We start from the raw sequence: 22,644 nt of genomic DNA, 5'->3' as shown, positions 1-22,644 counted from the left end.
AGAAAGCGGAGTTACCGAGAAGAATAGGGCTAACTTGGGCTGCTTTTGGCAAACTTAAATATATTTTTGAAAATAAACAAGTCCCTATATGCTTGAAAAGACAAGTATATGAATCGTGCATATTGCCGGAGACAACATACGGACTAGAAACCATGTCTATAACACAAAAAAGTAGCCAGAAATGAAATGAAGAAATAAGGCACCGAACCGGAGTCGTGGATATCATAGATCGTGCAGCGAAATTGAAATGGCAGTGGGCAGGACACTTGGCGAGGCAAAATGATGGCAGGTGGACACCCAGAATAATAAAGCGGAGACCGTAGGCAAACAAAAGAAGTGTTAGAAGGCCACAGAAAAGATGAGTCGACGACATTGCCTCTATTGCCGGTAAAACGTGGATGATGAAAGCGGGTGATAGGAAGGAATGGAGACGTTTGGAAGAGGCCTTTATCCAGCAGTGGAGAGAATAAGGTTGCAAAAGAAGAAGAAGAAGAAGGAGGTACATAATATAATGTAAGTAATATATGCTATAAATTGATATTTTTCTGTGGTTCTATGTGATACAACAACTCTCATCCATGAAATCAACTCAAACAATGTAACTTTGTGATATATTATATTATATTGATATATTATCCATTATTTTCATATCTAATTCATTAAAAAATAAATAATTAATACCACTGTGAATTCAGTCGATATTAGGTATTCAATTGAAATGTCAACTGCCGCATTGTTCTAGTAATTAATAGTGCTAAAAACGGCCGCGCGGAGCGCTATATGTCCTGGAATATGACGCATGAATGTAATTATGGTCTTATGTCAAAAGTACCATCTCAAAGAAAAATAGTCCTTAAGAAATAATGTTTGAAATACGGTTTTCCAAATCACGACTCTTCAAATAATGTGTGTAATCTGCAAGTTTAATCTAGGAGAAAAAACCCGCACTCGGGTTAATACATTCAAAATATAGTATACTTATTTGTACGAAAAAATAAGCTGGAATAATCGGGTGGTTTTTTGGCTCACCGCAGGCGCTGGGCGCGCTTTATTAAAATTTATATTTATATTAGGATAAAAATACAAATGGTGGAAATTATTTAAAATAAATGTTAATTATTTATTTGTTTTTCTGAAAATAAAGTTACAATAAAACAGTTAGTCAAATATAATGGTAAGCTGCGCATGATCGCTTCTATACACGGTTCGCCCCTGGCTTAATCAGATGTCCCGTGCTCAACCAGGCACTTGTCGTTTTCTTTATTATTGATGCATGCGGACACAGTGGATGGAAAAACTGATTGAAAACCAAAATAACTAATACCACATCCACATTCGATGACAGTCCAGGGTCGCTATTATAAAGACTATCTTCATCAGTACATATCGAGACGGTATGCTTAACTTCTGTACTATCTCAATCTACCTCGGTATATTCTACCGACATGTCAGCTCGACATCATGTGATCGAATCCTCGTCACAGACAAGGGGTCTAAAAAGTAAAATTTTGGATCACATTGAGCGTAAAAGTTATTAAAAAAAATGTTCCATACTACTGTTGGCCCTCAACCGAGGTTTGAAGTTTAAAACTGGCTGAATATGTGGCGTTCTATCCTCTCTGCCGTAAAACGGCGTGATGGTTTGTTGTTGTGGTTGTACATTAAAATCTGACATAAACGTATCAAGCAAAGTTAATTGCTTTGACGAAGAAACCGGATTACGGGAGTTCGGATAAACGAAGTACTACTGTAGTGTAATACCAAAACTGTATAATTTAATCCTAGCCAAAAATCGTGAGGAAAAAACCTAAATTCATTTTAAAAAATCGTAAAAAAAAAATTTAAAAACACTGCATATAAATATATTTTATTCTTTATTTATTATTAAACTATGTACTTACTTATATATTTTTTTAATGTAACCCGCAGACAAGCTTCGGCTTTGCGATGGCAAAAATATAATTTTGTATGTTAATGATTTGTCAAAATGAAAAAAACTTTTTAAAAAATTTAAAAAATAAGGTATTTTCAGAATAGAAATCTGTGCGCAAAATATTTTTCTGTTTTGTTTTCTGATTCATATAAAACAGGCTGTGTTTGGTTGTTGGAAAAAAAACTAAAAGCAGGCACGTAGCTAAATTCTACAATAATATCTCAAGTAAATATTAATATTAGGTAATTAATTAATAAGTGACTGGCCATGTTTGTCTTTCAATTAACGGTTACGTACATGATGAAAACCAAGGATAAATAATTTAGTGACGTCAACTCCATATTCCTTCCATAACCACCGGCTAAATGCAATTAAAAGAGTGAGGAATAATAAATAAATAAATAAAAAATGCAGTTTTGAAATATTTTCCATATTTACACCGGTGAAATTCAAATATGTGATTGCCCAGCAGAATTGTATGTCGCTAAACTTAAATATTTTGACATTATTAGGGGTTCACGGATGTTGCATTGTGATTGCGAATACGATAAACAACCATGTTGAGAAATTGTTATCACGTCGCTTATTAGCCCGTCGATAGTTATTTGTGATAAAGCTGCTACATACCCATCCACAATTCCTCTTTCTTCTCTAATTCATAAAGTGTCCATGCGGCTCGACTGTGGAATCATCTCCCATCCACCATCAAATATGTTACTACATTATCTCTGTTTAAATCACGTCTGAAGAAACATCTCCTTTCCCTTGAAGTTCTAAACAACTCAAATGTTAAGGATCTGGGGGTTAGATTTGTAACCACTCTAATATTTTATGAACACATAGAGACAATCAGTGGTAATGCATTGAAGATGTTAGGATTTGTTCTGCGTACTGCCAGGGTTTTCGAAAATACTCGCGCACTGAGAACTCTTTACAACTCCTTGGTGCGAAGTAGACTCGAGAGTGGCTCGACGATTTGGGGGCCACATGAACTGAAGTACTCTTTTATGATAGAGAAAATCCAAAATAAGTTTTTGAGATATCTCTACATGAGAGAGTGCGGGTATTATCTTCGGCTCTACCCGACCGAGCTTCTCCAGGGTATGCTCGGCTACAACAGTTTAGAGACTAGAAGGAATATGTATTTGACTACATATTTTTATCGATTGTTGCGCGGTATGATCGATAATTCTGAGATTACGATGAGCATTGGTTTGTATGTTCCTGATAATTACCTAAGACAGCGTCAGCATAGATTGTTTCATATTCCGAAATTCAGGACCAACCTGCCTATGGATATGCTTGTTGGAAGGGCTACCGCTATGCTGAAAAACATCGCTCTGGATGTTGATATATTCCAGGTATCCGAAGGGGTTTTCCGGAGCAGGATTCTCCTACTACTTTGACATGAGTCTCTTTCGTGTATTTTATTTTTCTATTTTATAATATGTACGAGTACGTATTGAATATATGTTTGTAATGTATATGTTATATTTAAAATAAATCAATTGAATTTAATTTAATCGAACTCACACGGTTCTGAACACCTTATGACCTGGTAAATGGTACAGGTAAATGCCTGGACTAAATTGTCTTCTCAAAAATGATTTACCTGACAGCCGCAACAAATCCAGATCTAAATAACCACCAAGCTTGTCTACAGATATTTGGACGTACTCAGAACATCGTTGTTTTTTATTATTTGCGCATTAAAGGGTTGAAATCTTCCTTGCACGCGCTCATTTACTAATCAAATATGTGCAATGCTTGTGTTGTGAGTATTTATCATGAATAAATACTTTTTAATGCATTTTTATCCTACGGCAATATCGCGTGACATACATTGGAAATTAAAAAAACGTGTGCATACACCAGTGCCTCGATTATGAACGCTATCTTCATCTGTACATATCGAGACGGTATACTTAACTTCAGTACTATCTATATCCACTTCGGTATGCTCTACCTGCTAGTCATCTCGGCGTCATACGAACGAATCCAACCAACAAAAGTTACTTCATTAACATTTAAAATAGTTCTCATTTATATTTTATATAGGCTTCTGTGATAAGAAGTGCCCACTTCAAAGCGATTTTAAACTTCAATTAATCCTAATTCAATCAAACAATTGTCTCTTAAACATGATTTTATATGACTTTTGGCAATTACCTAGACGCAGACGGTACGCTTAACGACCGTCCGTATTTATCTACCGATTGATGACAAAGCCGGCTCCTTTAACGTCTCAATACCTTCACTCCAGAATATAGTAAAACAGACAGAAAAAATATAATAACAATTTATTTTTTATAGTGGCAACTTTCTTACGCCTAGATACTTTTAAATGTTAATAGAGCAGAATCTAGCGACATTATTTTTTGCATCTAGCCGCTAGTTTTGAAAACTGTCAGTTTTGTCAGAATTTAATTTGACCTCAAAATTTATTTATTTCTCTCATATTTTTAATAGGCTTTTAAGAAAAAAAGTGCCAACCTCAAAACGATTAAAAGTTTAAATTGATCGTAATGAAAGGAAAAATTGCTTGCTGGAACAATTTTTTTGACACTTTTAATGCGTAGATAAACGTATCGACGGGTTCTTTACATTAAAACTTGACTGTGGGGGATCGGTAGTGTATCTTCATAATCAGTCGGGAGAAATTTATCTTCTACTATGACGTCATACTGAAGCTATGTCATTTTAGTGCGTTTATTTGTGTACCGTGGCGTACGCTTCCCCTTGTTTCATATCGATGTTCCTACCCAAAAATTTAAGGTGTGGGGTCGTTAGTGTATCTTCGTAATCGCTAGAGAGAATTTATCTTCAACTATATCGGCAAGGTGAAAGTGTGACGTCTTTAGCTTTCCATTATAATCGAGGCCCAGGTAAACAATTTGACAATCTCTGGTATAAACGGAAAGGAACGATATGTGTTCCTATATAAATTCACACATTCGACAATTTCCCATAGTCGATTATTACGTGAGCTACAATGAAGTCGACCGTTTTACTGTGTACGTAATTTTAATTTGTTTTGAATTATTTCGTCATAAAATATATTAGATTTTCACGGCCGTTAGGAGGCGAATTGAGTTTTTGTCTTATTGTGTCCTTTCGTTGAGATAAAGCGCGGTCTACGTATTTTTTTAATTAAAAAAATATTTGCGTTCTTAAGATTTACCCAAATAATTAATTTTGAGGGCCATTTTCAACGAGTTGTAAATAACTCACTACTAAATGGGATCAAATTGGGGAAGAGTGGGATGCGAACCACGGACCTTTGAGCCGTGAGTCAGAGACACTAACCACGGGACCAAAACCCGAACTATTTGATCGATTTCTGTATTTTCTCCCTGGATTTTGGCTGATTGGTGTAAAAACACACTACAGAAAAACATCATTGTCGTTTCTATATCGTGTTACAAAATATTCACTACTACAATCACGCCATTTCCCCGTAGCGGAAGGCAGAGATAATGGACCGCCACCCATGTCAATCCTGGAATACATTTCTAGCTTCTTACACATTCATAAATCTCGTCATACATGCCCCTCGGTTCTGCCTGCTTTTGACACGACCAGACTTAAGATTTTAGTAAATCTGATCATGCCACGTCTTCCTTGGTCGTCGCCGTCTCACGTTACCGTTCATCTTTGCCATATATGTATACTTGTTTTGCTATTATTTCGTCATCCATTCGTTCTACATGACTAAACCATCTCAGAGGCCCTTTCTTAATCTTATCGATTATACCTGACTCAGATTTACACACTTGCCTGATTTCATCTTTCAAAACCCTATCGTGCATTGATTTCCCACACATTCGTCTAAGAAATCGTATTTTGACCGCGTGCACTCGGCTTTCATCCTTCCTCTGCCCGTTTTATATTTAACTTTCATACGACTAAAACTCCGTTGTTCACTGCCAGTTTAGCTTCGATTGACATATTTTTATTATCAATTAATGTCCTTAGTGCGCCGTTCATTTTGCTGCCCGCATTCACTCTCCTTTTAACATTTTTTTCTACTCTCTCATCTCTCGAAAACATGCTTCTCAGAAACACAAATTCTTCTACTTGTTTGAGACATTCGCTGTTGACATATAGTATGCAGTCAGTAACCTCACTCTCCCTTTAAAATAACATCACTTTTGACTTACGTTCGTTCATCGTCAGTTCGCTCTCCAGGCATACATCATACATTCGAGAGACTATTTGTTGCCAATCTTCGTTGCTGCTTGCTAACAGAACTGCGTCATCAGCGTACAACAAGCAGCTTATTGAAACATTAACCATTTTTGCTCCAATACCCATACATTCTATCTCTTCCATACAGTTGTCCATGTATAGATTAAACAACCATGGTGACATTACACATCCCTGTTTCACGCCTTTTGAGATCGCAAACCAAGATGTAAATCCCCCATTAACTCTTACACACGCTGAACTCTCCTCGTAGAGAGACGATACTGCACGTATTAGTTTACTGTTTACTCCATAATTAAATATATATAACATACAAAAACATTTATTTTACTATTTTTTTATATTATCGGGTATAGAAATTGGAAAATAGAACTTTGTCTTATTGTAAAATCAAGACCTGTAGCTCAATCACAAATAACTATCGACGTGCATAAAAACATGCTTGGCATTTGAACGATCACAAAGAACAATAATGATCATGCTTAAGTTATCGCAGTCATAAGTCAACGCGCGTGCAATCTCTAAGTCAACGCTCATGTCGGTTTGTTTTTTGTTTTCCCCATAAATAAATACAGTTCACTGGCGAAAAATTGGCGTTTACTTTGAAAAATTATACAATATATTGCATTTGCAAAATGGTAAGGAGTATCTAATACAAAAAAGTGAAAATTAAATTACAATTACTATGGCGACTGCTTTTCTTGACATTTGGCTTGCCAACCACCGGCTAAGTGCAATAAACAGCATGATAAAAAAAATAGCAGTTTTGAAATATATCCCATATTTACACCGGTGAAATTCAAATATGTGATTGCGCAGCAGGATTATGCGTCGCGAAACGTAAATATTTTGACATTTATTATTAGGTGTTCACGGATGTTGCTCTGTGATCGCGAATACGATAAACAACCATGTTGAGAAATTGTTATTACGCCGCTCATTAGCACGTCGATAGTTATATATGATTGAGCTACATAATATTTTTGCAAAAAATATTTGTTTCTAGGTATTGGTTTGACAGTACCTACAAAAAAAGGTATATAAATATTTACAATACAAGGCTAGCACAGCGTGGAGGCTTGTCAGTTTGTAAACAGTATGGCCAAAGAACACTTCGTTATGACGAATTTTATGAAATTATAAAAATTTTCAATAAGATTTTTAAGCAGATCTTAAAAGAAAATGTTGACAAAATATTTAAGAAAAAAATAACTCAATGGCTAATATGTAACACGGTTTTATATTGATTATTATTTCATGTTAACATTTTACAATTTAAATTATTGTATATAATATATTCGGTCTCGTGATGTAATAATCAGCTCGTTTGCCTACTATGCAAGAGGTCTGGCGTTCGACTCCTGACATGGTTGTCATGAAATATTTATCTAAAAATTGTGTTTTTACACTAGAATATTTCATAGTCCCTGGACTGGTACCTGAAGCGAAAGACTGATCATGTAACAAAAACTATCAAGATACATTATTATATTGGAGTACTCAAGCAGTGTACAGTATATATAGTTGGATAATTTATATAGCGCCATTTTTGTGAAAATCACCTCAAGGGCGCCGTAAAATTTATAAATATCCCAGTACGTCTTGCAGCTACAGAGCGCATGGACGGTTGGGATTCTAGTTCCTCGTTTTCAATTAAGATCAATCAAAAGTTACAACAGATAGGAGCTAGATTACAGGACGTCTTGCAGCTACAGAGCGCATAGACAGTTAGAAATTTAGCCCCCATTTACACATTTTTAAAATTGACACATAAGTTTATTGTATTAATGATATTTAAAAAAAAAAATAATTTGATTAATAAAAAGGAGCAAGATTACAACACGTCTTGAAGCTACTAAGCGTATAGACGATTGGAATTCTAGACCCCATTTACAAAATTTAGGTTTTTCTAAGTTGATATATGAAAGCTAGATAACCAATCATCGTGCAGCTACAAAGCGCATGGACGAGTAAAATTTCAGCAAAGTTAAAATGATATCAATAAATTTACAAAAAATAGAGCATAGTAGTAAACTTATCAAGTGTTCATGCCAAGAAGTAAGCAATAAAAAACTAAATAAACAAAACACTGTTTCAACTCCATGGTTAACAAAGGGAGATAGATGTCCAAAGAGAAGCTTTTGTAGATAGTAGGTAGATACCGTCGCCATGTGGCCCACTGGGGCACTGGCTGTTGATAATTTCTGGAAACGCACGTGTATAGTTACTGAGGGATTATGCCTATTGTTACAACGACTTGGTGTCCATTTTGGTCCGTATTATTAGGTGCATCATAGATGCGTAAAGGGAACGATGATGATAGAATTGCACAGAACAGATAGAGTTTTATTTGTTTATTTATTTTTATTAAAAAAAACACACATGAGCAGAAAATATAAAAGAAAAAATTAAAACAGCATTTCACCACTCTTGGTATTAATTATTAGGGGGTTCAAGATAGACGCAGCGCAACCTCCCCAGCCCACTATTTGGTCGCCACATGAGGCTCGATACAATTTGATGGTGGAGATAGTGCAGAAGAAATTTCTGCGCTATCTGTACCTAAAGGAATGTGGATATTATCCTCAGCTCTTCCTGACCGACTTTTTACTGAGGACGCTAGGCTATCGGTTATTATGGAGGAGGAGGGACGTTCATTTGGTTGTTCACTTTTTCCAGGTGATCGGGGGTCGCATATATAACTCAGAAATTCTGATGGATGTAGGTCTGTTCGTACTTGATAACTATCTTCGACAAAGACAGCATCGATTGTTTTACCTACCACGATGCAGAACCAACCTACCAATGGTTATGCCGGTTGGTTGAGCAATCTTGCTACTTAATCGCATCACCTCGGATGTTGACATATTTCACGACAGTGGGCCTTTCTAACTTTTGATTGTTCTTTTTACATTTTGTTATACTATATTAATAATATAACTATCTACTTTAATTTGTGATCTATTATTGTATTTAGAATGAATTGGGTTTTCTTTTTGTAAATGTTCTAAATATCTGAATTTTTATTCTTAATATTGTATTATGAATTAAATAAATTAAATTTTTCTATTTAGTTTTTCTACTTGGTTTTTCGTATTTTTTATTTTCTCTCTATCTATCCTCGCCTCTGTTGTATACACCATGATTTGATCTGACACACGTTTTGTATATCCGAATTATGTTTCCAATAATCATGTGTTCATTGTACTATACGACATTTCTTAGGCATCCAGATGGATATGTTCTTATCATCACTATGACAGCATCATCTGTATGGCATGTGATGTTAATGACCTTATCTCCCTTAGTAGATTCACTCCTTTTTTATTCTTAAAGCGTTTTTTTATACATATTTATTCTGCTTGTGTAAGAAAGGGTGTTAGGCGTATATATTGTTGTTGTATATTTAGTTATAAAGGTGCTAAACTTACTTTGTTTCTTTGTTCTCAATATGTGTTATTTTCTAAATGTTAATATTATTTATGTCCTGAATTGAGTTGTTGTAACTCCTGGGAATGTAATTCAATGTATTTTACTTGTTAAATACTGTGTGTTAAATGATTTATAAATAAAAATAAAAATAAAATAAATAAATAAATAAAAAGTAAAAAATAAAAAAAATACCGTAGGTTACCACTGACTGAAAAAGAGCAAAATACACAGTTCTGAGAATGCCAATGTCCAAGATGTTCTCCTAAGGGAGCAGAATACACGACACAGCTTCTTTAATCTGGAAACCAGCGATTGGACCTCAACATCCCATCGTAGATTTTTGTCAATAATTATTCCCAATTATTAATTATTCAATGTACTGAACTGGTTTTAAAATCTGGCATGAACAAAATGATATTAACAGTATATTTGTGGTTTTATACAGGTTTCCTGGTGGTAGCAGTGATGTCCGTGGCGTCAGCAGATGACGAGTGCCCTAAAATTTGCCCGTTCCTGTATTCACCCCAGTGCGCGTCTGACGATGCCGGCAACAAGCAAATGTTCAACAACGATTGCGAACTGAGGAAGAATAATTGCGAAAACCCCAGCAAACGTAAGAATCATTATTCATATTCAAAGCCACAGAACTGTAATAGCCCAGAGCCCTGATTCTGAGTCCGTGCTAGAGCGAGTTGGCGCTGAAATTAACACGGCCGCGCTTTCCTTCGAATCCATATTCTGGGCTGGTATTTTTCAAATTTATTTATTTATTTTTTATATATATATTTGGACCCCTGTATTTAGTAGCCTTACGTGTCATGTACAAGGCTAAGGTACTCGGAAAAAATCGTTTTTGTTTGTCCTGGAAATGGGATGTTCGATCACTGATTTTGGTTTATTACCTTTATGAGTCCAATCACCATTGTTGCAAAGTCCAAGAACAATAGCGCGTGATAACTTCTTTTAACTACAGTGTGGATATTTGTTAAGGACATTCCATCTTTTCTGCATTCTGCTTCAAGATTATGGCGTTGCAAACTAAAAAATGGGCACTGAAATAACAGATGTTCGATACTCTGTGAAGAAATATCATCGCATGGACAATAGTCATCATTCCTTAATTTAAACCTATAAAGATAACTTCTCATGGCTCCGTGTCCGGTAAAAATTTGTGTCGTTTCGAAAGTACTTTAGTGATGATGACCGAAGTTTGCTGCATCAGCCAGCGTTGGGAAATACATTTTAGTGATTTTACCTGTAGAAGAAGCGCGGTAATGATCCTCCCAACGCTGCTAGGTAATTTTTTTTATACAGCGTTTAGCAAAGCTAAGGGGAAATTCTGAGAAGAAAGGTGCCGTTCTTTTACAAGTTGCGGCTCTTGCTCGTTCATCAGCTCTCTCATTTCCTACGATACCAGCATGTCCTCTTATCCAGCATATTTGAATGATCATACCTCTTATTTTTAGATGCTTAATTTTACTCTGAATATTTACAATTAATGGATTTACCGACCGAGTATCAGTTATAGCTTGAACGCCTCTGGGCTGGTATTCCAAACGCTCTCGTGGCCGTATTATTTATTTATTTAACTTTTTGTACATAATGTTATTTGTACATTGGCGGGCTTATTGCCAAATGGCAATTTCTTCCAAACATACAATAAAATAAAAGTTTTTTTTTCATAATTCAAATTACAGGACATATTCAATAGAAAAAAAAAAAAACTAAAGATATATAAAAACAGAAATAAACGTATTTGTTTATAAATTACCTAAAATCAAAACGATTACTCAATGGGAAAAAGGAAAAAAGCGGAAAAAGGAAAGGAGGAGAGATTAAGGAAGAGAAAGGAGATGTTTCTTCAGACGTGATTTAAACAGAGATAATGTAGTAACATCTTTGATGGTGGATGGGAGATGATTCCACAGTCGAGCCGCATGGACTCTATATGAGTTAGAGAAGAAAGAGGAATTGTTGATGTGTACTTAGAGAGTGCCTTGAGAATTAGAACGAAGAGGTAAACCATGAACTGATAAGCGTTGAATTTTTTCACGCAAGTATATAGGAGCGTTAGGACTATGAAGTACATTGAACAGAAGTGAGAGGGAGTGATAGTCTCTCCGCTGCCTGATTTTGAGCCATTTCAGTTGCCTACGATAATCAGAAATGTGGTCATATTTCCTAAAACCAAAAATTTACCTTGTGCATGTATTCTGAAGTCGTTCAAGTTTATCGAGTTACTCTCAGCTTAAATCAGTCATGGAAACATCAGCGTAATCTAGAATGGGTAGTAGTAATGCTTGTACAAGGGTGCATTTAGTATTAATGGGTAAGAATATTTGCAACCTTCTAAGTGAGTGTAGACTGAAATATATTTTGCGGCTTAATTCATTAGTATGAGCTCGCCAGCATATATATACTCTTTGTACTCCTAGATTTTTTACGGATTTCCTGTATTGAATATTGGTAGCATTGACATTAAGAGGATTAAGTGAAGATACGTCTAGCTTAGTAAGCAATCTTTGACTACCCGCAAACACAATTTGTGTTTTAGATGGGTTTATTAGTAAACCATACTCTTACATACAAAATACACGAGAAAATCTGTTTCCCGTGCCACAAGAGTGGTTCAGAATAGCACCCCTGTTAACACGAGCTCGTGTTGAATTATCGCGAACTTAGAATTAGACTGCTGGAGTTAATTTATGTAGCTGATAACAATTATGATTCAGCAATAAGAAAAATAAATGTAGGAAAACCAAAATATATGAGATGGGTAAGAAACGCTGCTAACACACTCTATATTTTTAAATCTTATTTTTATTTACGTATCATTTTACCGTCGCTATGATTTTTTGAATTTCGTAATTTTGATATTACTCCGCCTGTGACGTCACTAGTTGGTGAGTTGGCTTCCCGGAAACCGGAAATCTATCGAACGCTGTCGTTGATTGGTTGAACGTAGTTCAATGTACATAGTTCATTTTTATTATTTTTTTCATACATTTTCGAGAAACTCCGCCGTTCAATTAAATGCTGATATTTCAACCACTGTTTGTATCCGATTTTCCGTAACACTGAACTTCACCATTTCCTTTAGCCAAAAAAATAGTAAAATATTTAATGATTTATTGCCAAATATAAAAGACTCAAAATGTAAAACAAATTTTAAAATAAAATTAACTGCACATATAAATAGTGTAGCGAGAGTTTTTTGAAAAATATAGTTAAATCAAAACACTTAGTACTTTATATAATTGGTACACATATTATTTATATTTTTATGCATTTCATTGCTTTATATTTGTTTTATTTTATATTATACTATATTATTTATGTTTTAGTAACATGTATTCTTGGCACATATATATACTATATATTTGTATAATAACGATTTTTAATTTCTTACATTTGATTAGCTAGGCATTTATAATTAAGTAGTTTTAGTTTTTCATGTTATTGTTTTATTAGTATAGGACTACTTATGCTCTAAAGATAGAAAATCTCCATCTTAGAACAGGCTGTGCAATGTTAGATGGAGACTATCATAAACAGAGAACACTCCGTTTTCATTTTACATTAATTGGTTTTATATAGATTCCCTGTTATTAAGTATGTATATTATTTTTTTGCAATATTTTTATAAATAAATAATTTGTTAAGATGATTTAATTAATTAATTAATTAGGGATAACTTATATAGCGCCATTTTCGTAATAAAATACCTCAAGGGCGCTTTACATGGTGATTCTATTGTTAAGTTAATTTAATTGATGCTTTTAAATGTGTAATTTAATTAAAATAATTTATTTTGTTGTCACGTGCTACGGATTTATTCAAATGATTTAGAGAACAAGTGGGTTTTAAGTTTTTTCCGAAACATCACTTCACTTTCACAGCCTCGCACCTCTGCTGGGAGAGCATTCCATGCCATAGGGCCTGCGACCGCAAATGCGCGTTCACCAAATTTAGTGCGCTGTTTGCGTAGAGGTATAATAACTTTTCCTCTCGCCGTAGACGTAGCTGATCTAAGCGTGAGACGCCTGTCAGCTAGTTCATCTGGAATGCATAGTTCCCTTAGATATTCCGGAGCCGAGTTGTGCAGTGACTTATACATAAGCCAACAGAGTTTGTATTCGACCCTCTGTGGAAAACGTAGCCAGTGTAGTTCCCGAAGTAGTGGAGTGATATGACTGAACTTAGAGATTCCGAGATTTATTGCGCTATTTATGTTTTAACCACATATGTTTTGTTTTTCAGAATACAAAATGCTGAACGAGGGACCTTGTTAGACGAGCAAAGGAAAAAATCACCAATCTTCAACAAATTTTCAAAAACTAATACTTTTTTCCGAAACCCGAAATAATGAAATTATTTAAAAAATACATAATTTTTTTATATGACACTGTTATAATTATTCCTCTTTTATTGTTACTTATTATTTAATTATGGTTGTCATACATAAATTATTTTTTAAATAAAATTTTCAACTACTGCACAAAACAATATTTTATTAATACGAACATTTCAAAAATGAAAAATGTTGACAAATGACAACAGAGATGAAAAACATTGAGAAAGCCATTAATTTATTTGTATACACGCCCAATGGGTATTTTCATGGACACATTTATACATAGAAAATTATTATAAAAAAAGTAGAAAGACTCAATGGTTTATAGTAGACTTTGTGGGAGTGGAAGCGGGAGAGAGGCGTTTATAATTTCATTTGATTCAGTGATTGTTTGAAAGAAGACAACTTGTTATCAAAGAAATCAAGACTGGTATGTTTGTTGGCAGACCTAAGAACTCTGGGCATAGGGGAATGAAAACGATAGTTAGTTCTATGGTTATCGGTATGAAAGAGCAAGTTTTGTCTAAGGTTTCTAGTTGGGATATTTAATTTTATTGAGCTCAGTAGTTCAGGCGCATCAAAGAGTGAGTTGAGAATTTAAATAGGACTAGTCGGATTTATTTCGACGGTCTTCAAGTGAAGATATATTCAAGGTAGTTTCTAACTCATTATGCGTATATAGGTATCTGGATAAGCCCAACCTCCAGCCTATCTTTCTCAAAAATCGATGTTGAACTGATTCAATAGTCTTGATGTGAACATCATAATATGGAGACCAGATAACAGAGGAATACTTTAGGTGCTGGGAACAGAAGAGAGTTTTAAGGGTATTGATATTTTTGAAGTCAGCTGTGCTTCTGTTAATAAATCCAAGAAGTTTTAAGGATTTATTGATAACATGTTCAATATGAATTGTAAAAGAAAGTGTCAAGTAAAATACCTTAATCTCGTATACTAGACACAGATGATAATATTTCATCGTTCTGTGAGTAGTCGTATATGATTGGATTTTCCAGACGAAAAAATCTCATAACCTTGCACTTACTTAAGTTGAGATGTAGATTATTGGATGAGCACCAGGTGCTAAAAGACAATAAGTCAGATTGTAATAGTGAACAATCGAAAGGGCTGTCAATCTGTTTGAGAAATTTAGAGTCATCAGCAAACAGCCAAATTGATTCATCATTACTTCAGTAAGAAAAGCATTTTATACATCATTGATGAACAGATTGAATAGCAAAGGAGCAAGGTGAGCACCCTGTGGTACACCCGAAGATACATTAATGGTAATATAGAAGTCTAGATATCTCTTGTTGGTAAACCCTTACAAGATAGATGCAAGTTGTATCTGTATGGTGTGGTAACGGTAGGGTATCGCATCCGCAGGCAACACAGCAGGAAGCGACTGCAAGGTGATCCACGATAAAATATTTTTATGTTCACCCGAATGACAGTGGACCACCCCACTATCACGGCTCACCATATCTCCTACAAGTACATAAACATATATACATATCAGCAGTTTTTGTTTTGTTTTTGTATTGTTTTGGAGTTGTTTTGGATTTATCTTTAGCTCAAAGCAACAATAAGATAAACCCCAAATTTCCGGTTTTGAGACACACATGCAAATATGTTAATAAATTAAATAGATTAATGTTTTCAAATAACAAAATATTTAAGTTATATAGTTAACATACTGGGGTTCAAACTGTAAGTAGGGTCACAGTGAGTCACATCTTGCTGGATGGTGTGATTTTATAAAATGCTGCAAACGCCCAGTCGCATTCCACCGGCAACACTACTGACTAGTCCTACTCGTTAGCGTCCACGTCGCGAACCCCGGACAATGGGATCACACTCATAACGGTGTGATCGCAGCAGATAACGAGAGGATGAAAGGCGAGTTTCTGGCGCCTGCAAACCAGAACCATCCAGCTTAGGGAAAGTAACCCCGACAGAAAAATCCACCATAGAAAGCAACGGGAAACCACTCTGGTCATCTTTTCTCAGGAATCACTACGGCGAATACATACAATAAGCAGTTGTCCTGGCTGCGGAGTAGCGCAGGACAGAGATGCTTTCGCTGTAGTGATCGCTAACGTCGGGGATCTGACAAGGCACCTCAAGTTAACATACTTTGTCAAAATATAGTATTCACAATCTACTTCAAATCATTTAATTCAGTCAGACCTTTTGCACACTTCCAAGCAGTGGCGTGCGTTCCATAAAGGCATATAAGCAGTGCCTACCCTACTAGAATTTCATTAAAATAATAGCAGAAAATAATATCAAAAATATTAGTAACTATTTTTAAAATTTGAAAAACGCGCCAGAGATAATTTGGTTAAGTAATATATTGTACCGATCAGCGCGCCGCTATCGGCCTGGGTCGGGAGAAGCACGAACTACAAATGCCCTTTTCTTCCATATGAACATAACGCGATGCGGAAACGATATGTGTATGTGTGGGTTTGATTTCAGTTGTAATTACGCGTGTATGTGTAAGCTAGTAGGCAGTGCTTTTTGAACGTTGGTAGGTACATTGTTTTAGAAAGAACAAACGAATACGTTACTGACATCTAGCGTTTTTTTCGATTAGTATTTAATAAAAGACCGTCATGTCGAATAAATAACCTCAAATTGGTTTCTGTTATAAAATTATACAATCGAGAGTATTTTTGTATCGCGTTCATTTAAAAAAAAAAAAAAGTAATTTTTTGGAACTTATTGATTTGCTAGCTTAATATGTCGGTATCTTGGAAAATCACTTGCAATTATCTAGTAGTGCATTTACGAGAATATCAAATAGAGTCCAAAATGATTTAATTTCGAGTGTAGCAACCGTAATAAATGAAAATATAAAAATATTCAAAAGAAGGATTTCGTAGCAATATATTATATAAATTATATTAAAAATAAGAAATATATCATATAAATTTAGCATTTATTTGGATATTTGATGTAGCTTAGGTAATTTCAATATTAACTACCTACAGCATAGTGATTCAAACTAATGTGACTAGTGAAGGAAACTGTTTGGTAAGATTGATTAGGTACTTATACTATATAAAACGTACTTTTTTCTACTGCCTACCCTAGTTGAAAACTCTGTGCACGCGACTGCTTCCAAGTAAGATTATGTCAGAACATGATATTTAGAGATATCTCACTGTTGCTTTGGACTAGCGATATGTATATTGTTTATTAGTTAACTTAGCTTATTTTGTTTTTGATTTTTTTTTTTTTAAAACTTCAAGCACAAAGAATAAATATTTTTGCGGACTTATTGCTGAAAGCAATTTCTTCCAGCCAACCAAAAAACAGACTGGTCAAAATAAGAGTTGGTCAATAATTTGTACTGAAAAACGAAAATAAAAACATGAAAAAACCGAACTGATTAAAAATAACAGCTGTTTTTAATTATATATATGGAAGATAAGGCACCATAGAATTAAGAATAGTCCAGAAACCGCATACGCGCATCAAACACAAGGTGACTAAACTACTCATAAAAGTGTAGACTCATTAGTTTCTTTGTAGACGTCGCTCAGTACGCAGCTCCCAACTTGAATTTAACTATGCCGTGTTGAGTCGTTTAAACGTGTAGAAATACTGCTAGGATCTTTAAGAAACAAGATGAGATCACGTTTCATGTGTGAGCAAATGCATGTGTGAGTAGCAAATGTTTTAATAAAGGTTTTTATTTAAAAAAAAGAAAAATGTAAATAAAGTGTCAAATAAAATAAATAAAATAAAACTACAGTGTATGTAGGTATCTGTTAAGGATATTCCATCTTTCCTGCATTCTGCTTCAAGATTATGGCATTGTAAACTGAAAAATGGGCACTGAAATAACAGATGGTCGATACTCTACGAAGAAATATTATCGCGTGGACAATAGTCATCATTCCTTGATTTAAACCCATACAGGTAACTTCTCATAGCCGCGTGTCCGATAAAAAGTTGGGTTTCGAAAGTACTTTGGTGATGGAGTAAGTGTTTAGGTGTGTGTAATAATAATAATTATGGATAACTTATATAGCGCCATTTTCGTAATATAATACCTCAAGGGCGCTTTACAAAGTGATTATATAAAGATATAATTTTAATTTTAACTTTTTAATTTAAGAAAAATAATGTACTTTTTCATAGAATTTATTCAAATGATTTGGAGAACAAGTGGGTTTTAAGTTTCTTCCGAAATATCACTTCACTCTCACAGTTTTGGATTTCTGCTGGGAGAGCATTCCATGCCGTAGGGCCTGCGACCGCAAATGCACCTTCGCCAAATATAATAACTTTTCCTTTCGACGTAGATGTAGCTGATCTAAGCGTAAGACGTCTGTCAGCTAGTTCATCTGGAATGCAGAAATCCCTTAGATATTCTGGAGCAGAGTTGTGCAGTGACTTGTACATTAGCATCATTAAACAGCAAGTTGGAGCGTATCGCAGCTCGCAGCCAGAAATAATGAGTCTTATTTTATTTTTGAATAAATTAAGGGCATGTTAAATTTATCAATAGAAGAAAAAAATCATTATAGTTTGAGCAAGAACGATAGAGGAAAGAGTGTTGTGCATAGTTAGTGCTACAGACTGGCAGATGGAATGGATGGTGGTATGCCGAGGAATGGAAAGTTTTCTCTTCTGGGAAGAGCGAAGCGAAATACCATGATTAGAAATTTAAATGGAATTCTCGGTATCATGTTTTGGAGCGCAAGGGTTGTGAAAGTGTTATAAAGAAGTAAGGGAGATTAAATGTTTATGCACTAGTTTATTTGCTGTCCAAATTTTATTTGTACAATTATCAAAAATAAATTAATTTTATTACATCTGTGGGGGTCGTGGCCTTTGGCTTACCTGTCGGGGTCTCTCTGTACACGCTGTGTGTAACTTTTATACGCACAGGCACGTGCGTGAGGTAGGATTAGGCAATCGTCCTTTTTACCTGCATCCGTCCGCTCGGGGCCTCGCCTCCCTGCTGGAGCCTGCAATCGGTCCCGTCGGTGCCTTATGGCCTCTCGCTCAACACCCTACTACGTTCTTTTCAGAAGGTGGCGGGGAAAAGGATTCACATATATATTATCACACAAGAAATAAGAACGGCTTACTTACATGGACAACACTATTTATTTTATAAGAAAACTGGCGTGTAATACAAAGATATTTTATTACACGTTCAATGAAATCTAACTTACTTCGAATTTATATCTAACACGTGTTTTATAGAAGACTAATTTTATGTGAGGAAGTACGGCAGTCGAGTTTCGGACAAGGAGAGAAGGACGGGCCTTGAACTCCGCGCCTTTTATAGCCTTTGTTCTGGTCGCCCTCTATTTCCGGCTGGGTATCGAACCGCAGGCTGGTAACTTAACGAGCTGCGTTCGCTTGCGTGGTTTCGCTCCTCGGTAGGTCCTTGAGGATTGTTTATGACGGAGGCGCCACACATCTATTATGCACTTCTTTCCAATACGTGTTTAACAGTTGCACGGTTTCTTTGATGCTGCTTAGAGCCTCGTACCTTTTTGTGGTCTCTTCAGAAAATCCTTAAGATTCGAACAGACGAAACTATGGAGGTTCACATCTTGGTGGGCCACAATCTTTTTCGATCTCTTTAGACTTTGCCCCATGTCGCGATTATTTTAATATAGACGATTAAATGCATTAAAAAAATATAAAAACAAATATTCATAGAAAATATTGACAAAGCAAGTTAGCAGTGATGTGTTATTACCGGGAATCTGTTAAAATAGACATGCCATATTGAACGGGTATTTCTAATCAAATATTTATCTTCAATCAAGCTTCAAGATTATTTTCCACGGATTCTAAAATATTTTAAATTTGTGAGGATTTATTTGACAGACCCTTTCTTGCAAGAAAGGGCGCATCTGTTTCTTTTTTTATTTTTTTTTTTTATTTATTTTTCAAAAATATTTACAAAAAATTCTTAAATTAAAGTCCTGCTGAGTTGCATACATACAACTCGTCAGCAGGTTCTTATAAATTACATTAATTATTTACACTTAGCCTACATTAACAATAATTTTACTTGAAAAACAATTACAGATTACATTTTGAAAAATTAAAAACTATCACTAATACAAAAAACTTTTTTCTAATAACCATAATTTGAGCAAACGTCGAACTCCTGTATTTAACTCAGTATTTTTAATATTGTTTGGTAACATATTAAATATTTTAGGTATACTGTATTGCAGTGTCCTTTTGCCATATTTATTGCAGTATCTAGGAACAGCTAGCCCTTCCATACTAGTAAACCTGCTGTTGTAATCATGTACCAACTTGAGTTTATACTCGGAGTGCGACGCATGCTGACAAATTAATTTGTACCAAAGTAGAGCCCTAACAGATAATTTATTTACAGATTTATACATCAATGATATTGAAATATTGTGTCTCTGGCGGTATACATCTTTATGTAGTAGCAATTTGATCATAGAATTTTGCAAGGTTTGAATAAAATTAATATTAGTTTCACTTGATAACCCCCAGGAAGTTATGGCGTATCGTATAATTGATTCAGAGAGAGATAAATAAATAATTCGTAAAGTATTAACAGGGACATAATATTTTGATATGTACAATCTATTACTTATTGCTCTTAATCTTAATATAAATACTAAAAAGACCCAGATTATTATTATTATTTATTTTTTTAAAATTTAAATTTAATTAATTTATGTGGAACAAATCCTATACTGACTCAGATTCAATTCAATTCATTTATTTTAAAAATAAAAAAATACATAATAGACTCTTGTCAAAGTAACAGGAAAATCGTGCTCTCGAAAACGTGATTTTACATGAGAAGGATTTGGATATATTTTTTTCAACTGTAAATCTAAATATACACCGATTAAAAAAAAAAAAATGTCATTTCGATTTTCGTATCCAGTTTATGATCATGTCCATTGATATTAAAGAAATGTGAGTCTTATAATGAAAAATAAATAAATCAAGATACTGAAAATACAAATTAATGCTTTAAGTTATTATAAATCACTTAGAGAAAGTAGATTCTTTAGGCTTTTGTTGAACCTTTGACGTGTGGATTTGCATCCGTCTGCCTCTGAGGTACAAAAATAAGCTTACTAAAAACTTTAAATGTTTTGCGGTTTTCGTAAAAATGCACATACGATATTACACTTCGCAAAAAGAGGATATTTTGCCTGTCTGCAATATTTTGGACATACTCAAAACATTGTTGCAATATTTTGGACATACTCAAAACTGGTATAAGAAAAAGTATAAAAATTTAAAAAATGTTGTCAGGTGTTTCCTAGTAGGGGAGTTGGTTTAGCCGGATTAATCTCACCCACACGATAATGGTTTCTGCTCCTTGCCCAATCAAACCAGTATATGACAGGACATAAGTCCTACTTACTCTTTCATACCGATAACCATAGAACTAACTATGGTTTTCATTGCCCAGAATTCTTAGGTCTGCCAACAAACATACCAGTCTTGATTTATTTGATAACAAGTTGTCTTCTTTCAAACGATCACTGAATCAAATTCAATTATAAACACCTCTCTCCCGCTTCCACTCCCACAAAGTCTACTATAAACCATTGAGTCTTTCTAATATTGTTATAATATTTTTCTATGTATAAATGTGTCCATAAAAATGCCCATTGGGCGTATATATAAATAAATAAGTAAGTGCCTAGACTTCCGTATTTCCTCCTCAAAGATGTTTCTTTCTCTGTTGCAACAAAATTGAACAAAAATAACATAACAAAGACAAACGAGGGCAATAAAATAGTGGAATAAAATTAGTTAAGTACGAGGTGTGGCAGAAAAGTAATGAGACAGATTTTTTATTACCATTTTTTTTTTTTCAAATATCAATGTTATCTCCTTCAAAGTATTTCCCTTGGGCAACTACACACCGATGAAGACGTTGTTCCCACTGTTGGCAGCAGCGCTGGAAGTCTTCAACCGGTATGGTCTATAGCATGTCTGTTACACTCTTTTGAATATTTTCTCACGTCCCGAAATGACGTCTTTTGAGGACATTTTTTAGTTTAGGGGAAAGGAAGAAGTCACAGGGACTGAGGTCAGGTGAATGGGGGACCACAGAAATACCTCAAGAGGTCAAAAATTCTGTTATGGAGAGGGCAGTGTGACATGGGGCGTTGTCATGATGGAGCTTTCATTTGCCTGCAATGTCTGGTCTCACGCGAATGATCCTTTTTCTGAGACTTTCAAGGACGTCTTTTAAAAGACTTGGTTTACGGTTTGTCCTGGAGGAACAAATTCTTTATGGACGATTCCCCTTCTGTCAAAAAACAAATCAGCATCGATTTGATTATCGATTTGCTCATTCGAGCTCTCTTTGGTCGAGGAGAGTTTGCAGTGTGCCATTCCTCTTGGTCTCAGGATCGTATTAAAAAATCCATGATTCATCACCTGTGATCATTAGCGATTCTGTCAAGAAGATCAAGACACTTGTTTTTTCGAATCTACTTCTGCAAATGTTCAGTCAAAATTTGATGAACGGTAAAACGGTTTAAATTTAATTGTTCACTCAACATTTTTAATGTTAACCGGTGGTCTGATCTCACAAGAGTGTTCACACGTTTGATGTTTTCGTCGGTTTTTGAAGTTGAAGGCCTCCCTGAACGGTGATCGTCTTCAACGTGTTCTCTGCCTTCCAAAAATGGTTTGTGCCACCGAAAAACCTGTGCTCGGGATT

The 22,644-nt window shown here is 34.9% G+C and overlaps 1 protein-coding gene across 1 annotated transcript; it reads left to right on the top strand.

Moving 5' to 3' along the window:
* The first annotated feature begins 4,900 nt into the window (after window positions 1-4,900).
* LOC148272366 (vasotab-TY2-like) lies at window positions 4,901-13,971 on the top strand. Its single transcript, XM_088240137.1, has 3 exons — window positions 4,901-4,947; window positions 10,017-10,184; window positions 13,832-13,971. Exons 1-3 carry the CDS (start codon window positions 4,926-4,928, stop codon window positions 13,861-13,863), a joined length of 222 nt encoding a protein of 73 aa, XP_088096263.1. The 5' UTR covers window positions 4,901-4,925; the 3' UTR covers window positions 13,864-13,971.
* Window positions 13,972-22,644: the final 8,673 nt, after the last annotated feature.

Source organism: Micrasema longulum, unplaced genomic scaffold (assembly GCF_059751315.1).
Source record: "Micrasema longulum isolate JH-2025_06_02 unplaced genomic scaffold, ASM5975131v1 h1tg002357l, whole genome shotgun sequence".
NCBI lineage: Eukaryota > Metazoa > Arthropoda > Insecta > Trichoptera > Brachycentridae > Micrasema > Micrasema longulum.
The sequence above is the reverse complement of the archived record's forward strand: the minus strand, read 5'-3'. Positions and strand labels throughout refer to the sequence as shown.

What these genes read in the sequence shown, in the direction of transcription:
- LOC148272366 (XM_088240137.1), top strand. Translation starts at nt 4,926, where the DNA reads ATGAAGTCGACCGTTTTACTGT. An exon ending in GAAGTCGACCGTTTTACTGT is followed by an intron (nt 4,948 to 10,016) that starts GTACGTAATTTT and finishes GGTTTTATACAG; the next exon opens with GTTTCCTGGTGGTAGCAGTG. An exon ending in TTGCGAAAACCCCAGCAAAC is followed by an intron (nt 10,185 to 13,831) that starts GTAAGAATCATT and finishes TTTGTTTTTCAG; the next exon opens with AATACAAAATGCTGAACGAG.